At 41.5% G+C, this 12,458-nt stretch overlaps 1 protein-coding gene across 1 annotated transcript in view; it reads left to right on the top strand.

Moving 5' to 3' along the window:
• Nucleotides 1-12,458, top strand: part of gria4a (glutamate receptor, ionotropic, AMPA 4a) — a 126,998-nt gene that overhangs the window by 109,741 nt on the left and 4,799 nt on the right. Inside the window, 3 exon segments of the mRNA XM_061680801.1 lie at nt 3,505-3,752; nt 8,900-9,014; nt 10,293-10,430. Coding sequence (XP_061536785.1) covers nt 3,505-3,752; nt 8,900-9,014; nt 10,293-10,430 — 501 coding nt within the window.

Genomic DNA, 12,458 nt, shown 5'->3' with positions numbered 1-12,458 from the left:
ACAGCATTATTGGAGAAAGCAGCAGCAGTAGCCATGGTAAAAGAAAGCAGGTTTCAGACTTCGCAGTGTCATACACAAAGTTAAGCAGAAGAAGTCAGCTTCAACTGTCGGCAGGACGACGACAAATGAGTGTGTAAACTGATTTATTCCACTTCAGGTGGGTGGCGAAGAAAATATTTATGGCCTTTTCCAGAACTTTCCGTGGAAAAAAAAAACATCTTTGTAGAAATGACATTAAAGTGTTCCTAGGTTAGAGTGACAGTATTCAAATGGTTGCTCAAGTGTTAATGGAACCGTTTGCTTCTTTCTGGGGATCGACAAACTACTGTGACCTGATTTACTACTGGTCTTATCTATAAAACCATGTATGCCTCAAATTGCGGAGGGAACTGCAAGAAAGTACCATGAGTGCTCCCGGGAAAATAAAAATCCTTTTATTTTCTCAATCTGGCGCGCCCAGGAGGAAGGAACAAGACGAAACTGCGATGACTGATTTCTCCAACAATTACAGCAGCATGATTCAACCTGAAAACTAAATGCCAAGCTCTATATCTGGAGGATCCGCCGCACGTCCTCATTTCAAAGACTTCCAGTTTGAGATCCTACTTCAAAAACACTTCTCTCTAAAAACCTCGTCAGATAAACGAGTGACCATAACAACCACATTTTATCCATTTTTAGTTAGTGTAAATGGCCACCTAACCTGTAGACATGAGAAAGGGAACAGGAAATAGCAATGTGGTGAGACAGCTGAGACAACTTTTAACATGAAGTTGCAAAAGGCTCCGTCATACAAATGTGATCAAGAACACTTAGAACTTTACTAAGTGGAGTATTGATGAGAGTGGACAAGTCATGGTCGAGAGTATACTCTCTATAGAGGCATGAAGTGGCTGAGAAAAGCGCAAGATTAGTTTCACTCATTCACTGCTTACTGGTAAGGCTAACAATTGTAGCGTCTCGAGGGGAAACACTAAATGTGCTCTGTCACATGTAGTCATGCTCTGCAGAAGTATTCCAAAGAGTCTTGTGCTCATTGTGTGTGTTTATACACCAAATAACAGATTTGAAAGATATGAGCTTTAGTGAGGGTGTTGGGTGGCAGACAGTTTGTGCTTGTGTGAACAGCTCTGGCATCATCAACATAACGAGCAGGCTGAAATCTGTGGAGGGTGAAAAAGCAATTTACTCCCCCACAGCTGAGGGGGATTCACCACCACCATTAATTATCTGTGTCGGTTTGTGTGACTACATGTGTGAGTATGAATGAGCACCCATAAGCATATTCATAGACCTATGGATGCATGTGAGTGTATGTGCGTGAGCCCGATCCCCTCCTGTGAGCACATTTGTGTGTCGCTGGATAATTAAATGTGTTTTTCAAAGTGAAGGTGAATTCCAGCATCCATTTCCATTTCCTCCTTCACCGCCTCACTCATTGTTCAAGAATCTGGAAAGAGTCGCATCATATTGTCGCACATCTTCCCCCTCCAAGCTGCAGTATATTTGCACAGTCATCATTGCCGCATCATCCTCACATCCACACAGACAGGCCAAAATATTATAATCACTTATACATCTGTAATAAGATCCAATTAGAACACTGCATCAAATCTTTGGCTACTTTTGGATACTCTTTAATCATTTTGACATAATAAACATACTGGAAATATATATACACTGTATATACTATACCTTGGAAAAAAGCTGTTTGATATAATAAAAACGTATTGACTCAGCTTGAAGATGAGGATGGCAGAAGACGTGTGGGTGTTAAAGAGTTGTTAGCGTGAAGGTTGAGTCTATGATGGACTTTGGAGGGCAGACAAAAATGAAAATGAGAGAAAGGAAGGTGAGAGGAGCGAGCGGATCTGCTGGTGCTCTTGGATGTGAGGGACATTATTATGGGATAGGTGACCGTCATGCACAAGCTGCAGACAAACACACACTTCATTGAATGCAGGGTCACCAGAGGAGCCTCGTCGAGAATAACACTATCAGGGGAAGATAAGTGGCTTGTGCAACATGACTCCCGTGCTTGCTGTATCCATGAGTATGCAGGTGGTCTGTACACACAATTGTGGTCATCATCACTGGCGATCACTCGAAGCAAGAATGACTGTCCTCCTGTTGGTGGGTCTGGTCATCTGTGGGTCTCATGGTAACTGAAAAGGCAGATCCTTGATGCAGTCTCTGTTGCAATGGCAACGTATGTACGTGATTTTGAAGGCGGTTATTGGGCCTGTCTATCGTAGCCGGTGTCGATTGACTGTTGTGGTCATGCTGCCAATGTTGGTTTCCTTCAAAAGACTGATGTTGGTGCACCTATCTTCCCATTTTATCCGTAGGATCTTGCAAAAACATTGCGAGTGCTACTGCTCCAAGGCTTTTTAGGTGTCTGGTATAAGTGCTCCAGCTCTCAGCCCCATACAGCCGAATGGGCAGAACTATCCATTGATATACCATAAGTTTGGTCTTGATTTGGATGTCATGATTCTCAAAAATGCTTCCTGAACCTGGTAAAAGCTGCACTGGAATCAAACATGCTATGTGATTTCTGCATCAATGACAGCACTTGTGAAGAGAAGACTGCCAGAGTAGGCAAAAAGATCCACATATTCTTGTGGGTTGTTGTCCACGTAGCTCGTGAAGGACTGGAGGGGTGTGTTAGGAGCTGGTTGTGAGAGATCTATGTTTTTTTTTATGTTGATGTCAAGTCCCAGGAGTCGGGAAGCTCTGACAAAAGCATCCATGAAGTCTTGAAGGTCCGCTTCAGTGTAATCAACTGATGTGTTGTGATCAGTGTATTGGAGCTCCATGATGGAGGATGTGAGCACAACTGTGGTAACACGTGAATGAACACACGCAACATATACTTGTACATTCCCTTGGACACACATTAGGTAAACATGCAAAGTCTAATATGAGCCAACAGAAAAGTTACCGTAAAAATGTGGCCTTTACGAAAACAATAATGTTCAGTTCTGTTTCTTAAAAAAAAGTAAAAGTAGAAATGTACTGGTTCTTGCTGAGAGATGTTTTTATTACATATACCCTCTCATGTAGCTAAAGGGTAACTAAATGATTAAAAACACCTCTCAGTGATTGTACTTCCTAATGCTTAAGTTAAAATGGAATTAATCATGCTTTAATGCTGCCAAAAAAAAACAAACAGGCCAGTGCTTTTTTTTCTTTTATGTTGGCAGCTATGACCAGCAATAATCGTGATGCGGTGGACGTGGGAGATGCATGTCTATGAGTCCAATATATCACTAAGTTTGAATACATTTACTGACAAGTTCAAGAATGTTCTAGAAAGAAAGGCTCCTTAGATGAAGCACTATTGTGTTTAAAATTGTAACTTTCAATCTTCTGTTATGAAATCAAATTGTTCCTTTCCAAAAACATCAGGCAAGAGAACAAAACTCGCTATATAATAAAATGATCAATTGTCGTCGACATGGATTCATTTTTGCTATGTTTTCCCGCCCCTCTTCTACCCAGAGGTCCAAAATAGCTGTATATGAGAAGATGTGGTCATATATGAAGTCGGCCGAGCCGACCGTCTTCACCAAAACCACTGCGGAAGGCGTGGCGAGGGTGCGCAAGTCCAAGGGGAAGTACGCCTTCCTCCTGGAGTCCACCATGAACGAGTACACAGAGCAGCGCAAGCCTTGTGACACCATGAAAGTCGGGGGGAACCTGGACTCCAAAGGATATGGAATTGCTACACCCAAAGGCTCACAGTTAAGGTAGGTGGAGTAGTGTAACAATAGGAAACAGTAACAACAGTGATACTGTGCTATTGCTGCGATATTCCACCTACCCTGCTGTGCCTTTTATAAAAATATTGCTGTCATTGCTGTCCGGTGAAAACTTCTCAAACAAGAATTAATAAATAATTGATTTTTTCACCCCCACACTGATGCCAGAGAACACCCTCATCAGTCAATGCGACAAATTTGAAAAAATGCCCCTTTTTCCACCCAAAAAAAAAAAGGTTTTCACCCACCAGCAACTAGAGTGAGGTTTAAATGTGTAGACATCATCATATCTCCTCATGATCACCTTGAGTCCTAATTTCTTAGTTTGTCTCATTGTGTGTTTCTCTTTGTCACTTCTATTTTTGCCATTGTTATGTCCTGTGTCATTTTATGTTGCTCCTCCATTACACTTGTTTTTTTCACAGGGCCACCTTGCAGGTAACACTGTCCATGTGTCTGCTGTCTTGTGTCCGTGTAACTTCCATGCTAAGGCATTATAGTGATGATGATGATGATGATGATTACGATGATGAAGTAGACAGGTGAATGAACTGTGAGGAGGGGCAAAAACCTCAGGCTTCAGCCACTGCATCTACACCCAAAAGGGGAAATTATAGGAAACAGCAATAAAAGGAACTGACCAGAGGGGCCTTGCTAATGGGGGACTTAAACTTGATCAAACACAAACCTTTAACCCTTGTTTCCTGGAAGTCTGGATAACGTTCTGCAAAGATTGACTTAGGGAATTCAAGCCACAAACGTGTAGTTGTTTTTCCTTCAGGAGACATTAGTTTATTTGGCACATATTTTTGCAGTGCTTTCCAAATGTGATATGTGTCTGCTGGGGGGGGGGGGGGGGGGGGGGGAAGAGTCAGAAAATTTAATTTCTCTCTCACTATTTTTTTTTTTTTTGGCAACTGGTACATAAAGCAAAGCAAATTGCCTGTCCTATAACTTTCCCCATGAGTGGTGCAAAGGAGTCCCTCAAATCCCAGCAGCTAGGGTTTATCGCCCTTTGCTTATAATCATATATTTTTTTATGAGGTGACAGACACAGTGAGCGTGTAGTCTTCTCTCCCAGGATTATCATAAATTGTCTCTTACTTTTCTCAATCAACCCAAACATGAACTAGCAGGTGAAAACATCTCTGGGAGTGTGAATGTGAGGCTGCCTCTCCTCATAGTGTCTGTCTGTCATGTTGGTGAGGAAGAATGTCATCCGATGATTATAATCACTGTATTTTGAAGTCTAGTTTTAAATAATGATATGTGACTGCTTATAAACTGTTTTTCATTTCTCTAATCATCTAATCGTAGCTTGTAGATTAGACCACCCCAGAGAACACTGTCTTGATCAATATCTCTGAACTCTCTTTACTTGTGCAGTTTTCCCCTCCAAATGAACACAAACGACACAATCATTAATAAGAAATAATAGAAATACATTTACATATACTAACTCCACACAGAAAGGCTCGAGATGAGGTGTGAACTCAGAACCTTTGACTGTGAGGCAGACCTAGTACCCTCATGCCCCACCACAGAGAAAAAAAAGCAATGATGATTTTAAGGGCCCGTGACTGACAGGCCCAAGAAAATAGTATTTTTAGTTTGCAGCATTGAGCTAATGGGGTTTTTTTCAAGGGGCTCCCAAATCAGATGAGAATTGCAAATATATGGTCGAGTGCTGAGAGGAAGCAAAAATACGACACAACCAGCATGATGGTAACATGGCCTTAAGGGAATATTTATATGATCGACCAATAAAAACCAAAAACGTTTCAATCTTTTTAAAAGTTTTTCGTACATGTAATAATGCTGTCAAAATTATTCTTGTTCACCGGCAAAAAAAAAAATTTGTGAAAATATACTGTTTGCATGCCAGACCAATAAGGGGCAATGACACTGTGCATGCGCAACAACCTTTGCAGACATAAACAGGTTGAGAATTTGACATACACTGGAACCTCGATAAAACGGACCCCGATATAACAGATAGCAGATAAAACAGACTGTCGGGACCAAACAGTGTGTCCAATAATTGTTTCCATTTGTCACTGAAACCGCCGTTGACAAAGTCTGTTAAATCCAGATTTGGCCACTGTTGAGTACTGGCGCTGTGACGCAATACAGGCAGAGACGGGGAGACACGTGTTTCCGGGTCGTAGATATCCAATATGACTAGATCCAACTAACAGACGTGCCTATGTGGTGGCCATGTTGAATGTGGCAACATTTCCACATAGCTGCCATGATGGCAGGAGCTTATCTATATAGTAGTATCTAGTACAGTGCTCTGCGCGCAGAGAGAGCTCACATGGCTGGCTGCAGTGTTAACGCAAAGAGGAATTCAACACACAAGTCTGGAACATGTTATTTTTGGTACAGTAACAGTTTTTTTTTTTTTTTGTCAAGCCGTTCATCTATGGCAACAGATTTGGAACTAGGCAGCACTTATTCTTCGCGGCTCATGAAAGCGACTCGCCTACGACGAGTTCGTCGACAATGTCTTTGTAAAGCACACCAGTGGTAAGTTCGGATAAATTTTGAAACTTTGCAAACATTTCCAAGCTTTTTTAAAATGTATTTATTTGCAATAACTTTGTACTGTACTGGACATTTGAGGCTACGAAAAAAGTACAAAACATTACTTTTGCACTACGAGTAATATGGGTGTATATGGCCACAAAAAAAAAAAAGAAAAAAAACTGCTTCAATGTATCGGTCAATAGGCTGTTAGTCAGTTTGATCGTCAGACAAGTCATGTAGTTAAATGTACACTTTACTGGACAAACGTTATCAGCAGAAACTTTACAACAGCGCTGTGATCCCTCATTATTGTTTTGGTTCCTCACCTATGCTCCGACTGGACACTTAACACGCAAGCAAATACCTTTAGACACTACTATGTCAAGTACTAAGAGATAATAACAAAACCTTCCCCTTTGAGACCCTATTCAAATCCAAAATACAGCCCAGTGTCCCTGAATTTTGTTTAGAGGTCACAATCCCTTCAGGGGTGTGAGCAGGAGGAAAGTGGATATACACACACACACACGCAGGCACGCACACACACGCACACAGGTAGTGAAGCAGCAGGAGGGGACAAAAGCTCCATCAGCAGGCTCCAGCCCTGGTTAACACTGTACAGCAGCAATCTGGATCTCAGTGTGACACCGCTTGCACAGATACAGTTCACCCAGATAGCATTTGCATAAAATATATTTGTTGGGAGAGAGTAAAAGAGATTAAGGAAGAGAGTTTTTTCTGAGGTGCTTCCCATTTTCTTTCCAACCCCTCTTAGTTGTCCTCCCTTTGCTCCAGTGTCCCTCACCTTTTTCTCCCTGGCACTGGTGCCCATCCAGCTTGTCTGTCTTTCCTTCCATCCTTTGCTCTGACCAAATTATCTTATGTCCCCCCCACCCCCTCCTCCTTTTTTTACTTTAAGAAATGCGGTCAACCTGGCCGTGCTAAAGCTCAACGAGCAGGGCCTGTTGGACAAATTGAAAAACAAGTGGTGGTATGACAAAGGAGAATGTGGCAGCGGGGGAGGGGATTCCAAGGTTAGCCCTCTCTGTCTGCCCCCTCCCACCCTGAGGGAACGGGGGCCAATCACCGGCTGGGGAGCCTGCGATGGCCCCCATCCTGGGAGAGTAATGCAAGCATCTGCCCTGGTGAAGAGTGTAGGCAAAGGGCAAAAGTGATGCACCAAAACCTCCTGAGACACCTTCTGCTTCGGATGTAGACTCAAGGTTGCAGCTGTTGTCAACCGTGTACACCTTTCTCCACATGTAAAGGTTCAGTTCTTTGACACAGATACAACACTTGAGCTTATCAAAAGATAGACATTTCTTTACAAATACAGTTTATCAGATGACTGTACCAACACATATTTGAAACTTCTTTCTAAAAGTAAAAAGCAAGGTGATGAGGAGGTTCTGTGCTGAATCGAACTGTACAAATACTGTCAAGGCAGGAATGTTCGCCCCCTAGTGGTGCTCTGGGGAGAGCTCCAGACAACAAATGAGAAGGAAGTGGAAGTAACGCAGATTTTTTAACGGATAGGCTAAATTGACATATCTGCTGCTGCAGTTAAAATGAACCTTGAAGCATATCATAGATGATATCTGCAAAATTGTTTCGCTCAGAAGTTGATTTTCCACTCATTGGAGGAATAATTAAAAGCAGCACAGTGAAATTAAAGGATAAAATATCCAATTGGTTTGTGTTTAGTATTTCAAAATATTTTAAATAAATTTTGTGACAAGAATATTCCCTGACCACTTTTGAATTTTGCTGAAATATTGCATTTTCGTGCCTTATATGCCACCTAAAAAGGAGCTATAATATATTACTTTCCCAGACAGATCCCAATCAGATCAAATTATAGCCAGAGAAATGAGAAAATACTAATAAAAAACTGAATTGTGGTTCACAATTATAGTGAAACGTGGTGTTACAATAATACAAAGTCGCAACAGCAAAATGCACTCCAATCTTTGTTTTGGTGTGAAAACTTTAAAATGGGAGGGGGAGTACTCGGAGAACAATTATAGTATTAATATCATGTCATTACTGTATAAAGGTACAACAGTAAAATGGTACTCTTATATTTATCATGGTGAGAAATGTTGAATTATCAATTATTTCACTGAGCCCAGTTGCGCAGTGTTAAATTATTTGCGCAAGCCAAAGGCAATGCCTACCAGATTTGAAACTTATTGCTGAATGCCACCATGGAGTAAAAAGACTTGCAAGGAAAAGTGCGCACTGTCAGAGGTTCCGGTCTCTCCCAGCCGTAGCACAGAGCTGCCTATGCCTATTGGCTCAATATTCCTGACTCGACAGTCTTTGCATGGGTTTTCCTAAAGTACCAGCTGGGGTAGTATGGTTGCATTACGTGAAGTGACAAAGGTGGGTCCCACTCATATGTCTGTAGCGCCACTCCCCCCCAGCCCCTCCTCAATGAGCATACACACATGTACTCAGTGGGATCCATGCTAGGTCACTTGGTCTCACCTGATGAAGTACTTGTTAACAATGTGACTGAGTTGTGCAATGCATATGTGAAAAGACTTTAATAACATAAAATAACATGACCTATGATGTTATTTATGTTATTTTTACACGCAAAGAACCCCGGTAAACCTTGCCGTTTTGAAACTGAGCGAAGCGGGCGTCTTAGACAAACTGAAAAACAAATGGTGGTATGACAAGGGAGAATGTGGACCCAAGGACTCTGGAAGTAAGGTCAGTCTCACGCTGCTACAGCCCAGAATGCTAGCCTGAAACTTTCATCCTCAACATGCTCCAGATTACTGCAACTACTGTCCTAGCAACACCTCTGTTTGCTTTATTACCCCCCCCCCCCAAAAAAAAAAAACAAATATATATATATATATATATATATATATATATACTGCTCTACATCAGGGGAATTTCGAATATCATTGTATATGATGATGAAGTACATTTAGCTAAAAGCGTCAAACATCTCAAAACAGATTATCGCTTTCTGTTCAGTTTCTGTAGCAATCTGTGGCAAACTCATTCTCATTACACTTAGCATCAGAAATCTAATGTTGACCAAGCACTATCAATTACTATATCATTCGACTATGGTCACATTCATGTCTCATTGTCACATTTGAAAAGGTAACACTTAACACAGGTTATTTTTTGTATAAACAAACTAAATTGTGTGCTAATGTTCATTTTAAAGTGATACAAATCCATGTCTATTCAGTCAAGAATACCCAAGAGCCCTATTTTCAAATGTTTGTCCATTTGCTCTCCAAAACATGTCGTACAAACGAACAACAGTTGTTCTTTTTTTGTACAAATGGTGTATTGTAAACAACCGATATGAAGTCCTTGGTTTTAACAATTGTTTTAATATCACCACCAGCCCTAACTGTTTGTTTTCTGGTGGAAATTTGGGGAAAAATATTGAGCCACAGGATAGAATATGAACATATCATTACAACAAGAAGTTCATACCAAGGATCACATTACAATTAGCTAAAGCCTAACGATGCAAAGTGCTCTGAACATTTTGGAAGTGCAGTGAAATGTCTTCATTGCTAAGGTAAAGGCCGGCTGTCATCCATTTAAAAGGGCGCTAATTTAGCTGCTCTGACACAATGACAACGTTGGATATGTACACACATGTAGAACTGGTTTGAGCAGTAAAAGTAGCAACTGTAATTGTAGATGCTGAATGTAGTTAGAAATGTTGCTGATTAGGCAAATGACAAATGCAGAATCATTCCAGATGCATGAGATGTTTATGGCTTGTTAATTGACTGGAAATGGATCACAATTGAATGTGTCTAAACCCCTGTACCCTCTTGTCTCTCTTCTCCTCGTCCCCGTTACTTTTTCTTCTCTTTTATTTTCTGTAACCATTTTTTTCTTTTTTTTTTTTTTTTTACCTTCCTTTCACTCTTAATATCCATCGACAACATCCCCCATTGGCTTCGAACTCACCCCCTTCCCCAACACAACTCCCCCTCCCGCTCTCCACAGGACAAGTCGTCTCAGGCCCTGAGTCTGTCAAACGTGGCCGGGGTCTTCTACATCCTCGTGGGCGGCCTGGGCCTCGCCATGCTTGTGGCGTTGGTCGAGTTCTGCTACAAGTCACGGGCCGAAGCCAAGCGCATGAAGGTGGACCTTAGTCCCCCCCACTGCCCCAGCCCCTCCCCCAGCACCCAGAATCTAGCCACTTATAGGGAGGGGTACAACGTGTACGGCTCCGAGGGGGTCAAGATCTAGGGGTAGGATTTAGAGGCTGCCGTCTAGGTGGGGTCATGATGGTGGTGGTGGTCATTATGGTGGTGCTGTAGTTTGTTATTGATGTTCATGCCAGAGGCTGTCATTGCGGAACCGTGTTCTTCACGTGGTCATGAATACATACGGTCAAGCATTGTGGAACCAATGTTGATTTTGTTTCTTTTGGGATATTTGTTTATCATTGGCCTAAAATTTAAAGTACTTTTCATTTGCTATCCGTCTGCTAGATTTGGTTCCACAGTCTTTGGCTGCAAAATAATGATGAAAATGATGATGACATGACAGTGATAGTGATGCTCATAGCTAATGACAACTGCATTATACTCTTAGCTAATAATTAACAAAACAATGGAGCAGGGATGCACAACTCCAGCCACACATTATTATGTAAAAACAACACTTGTAGACCATTGTGGTACACTGGGGCAAGGAACCATATTAAAGCTGAAATTGACTCTACCCACCTCCATTGGAGGCAGTAAAAACTGTGATTTCTCCCAACCAACCAGTGAAGAAATATATGTATATAATTAGATTACGCAAGTCACCCTCACATTCCCCCCCCCCCCCCTCCCATTCACAGCTACAGACAATTTGGTGTCTTTAATTAACCTCACGTGCATTTTTATGGAACGTGGGAGGACACGGGAGAAAATCCACGCAAGCACCAGGAGACCATGCAAATGCCATACAGCATAGTCTCGACTTTGAGACTATGTATCGTTTCTTTACACAACATGTTTAAGGTTTTCAAACAGTCTTGACTGTTTCACGCAGATTTTGCAATTAAAATATGACAGCTTCCAGCTACAAATTAATTATCTTCAGTGTAGACACCAGCTTTCATTAGTTATTTTCTCACTTTCAGCACTAATGTGATAGAAATCACACCAAGGAAGCCCATGTGAGATATTCATCACGTTTTAAACAACTCCACACACTCCACGAGCATCACCACACTATGTTAAAATTTGAAGGTACATTAGACCAATGATGATGGCAATGTTGCACAATATGACAACATACATTTGCTTACATACACAAACTCATTTTATGTATGGAAAGTGTAGCTGTGCATCCCTGTTGTTGGTGAACAAACTGTGCTTTCACTTCATAATCCAGCCCCGACAACTTTAAAACTGCCCAGTGTCACTGCAGGGGGATAGATGATCAACATACACTTCATGCAGCACAGCTACTTAATGATATTAAAAATGGTTTAAAAATGTAAAACAAAAACAATTCAAGAAAGATTGAAGAAGTAAAATATACACGCTGATTTAAGTGCACAAATTAAGCCGACCTCATTTGGGCTGTGGTAGAGGTCCCATATTTTGGCTATTGAGACCTCCATAGAGTGACTCTCTAACATGGATTTTTCTAACATTTCATTTAAAAAAAAAAAACATTGGTGTTGTCATACTAGTGTCCAGAAAAAGCCCCTCTGACAGCTACTTCCGTTTAACTCACTTTTGTATCTGCTTCGTCCATATTTGTCGAAGACCGCTCCCTATCCTCTGATTGGTTGCCTCCATGTAGAAGGCCCAACCCTCACTACTTGTGAGGTCGAACATTTTTGTTATGTTTACAGTGCTGGCTTGGGGGTGGAGAGGGAAGCGGAGATCCTCGCTAGTGAAGTAGATAAGCTCAAGAAATTGGAGAGACCTGATTTTAGGCCTCTCATCAGAAAAACGTCTGGAGCTCAGGAATGATGTGGACGTGGATGATTTTTAATTGATATTTCACATGTTAATGAGGCACCATAGAACCAAGACTAGAAAAAAGTTGGTTTGGTAAAATATGGGCCCTTTAAACACACAGCTTGTGTAGAAACATCATGGAGTAGCCTGTCCATGTGAAGTGTACCCCCACCCCCCACCCCCACACACTCTGAGCAGTATC

This window comes from Phycodurus eques, chromosome 7 (genome assembly GCF_024500275.1).
Source record: "Phycodurus eques isolate BA_2022a chromosome 7, UOR_Pequ_1.1, whole genome shotgun sequence".
NCBI classification, from domain to species: Eukaryota; Metazoa; Chordata; class Actinopteri; order Syngnathiformes; family Syngnathidae; genus Phycodurus; species Phycodurus eques.
This window is presented reverse-complemented; position numbering and strand designations above follow the sequence as displayed.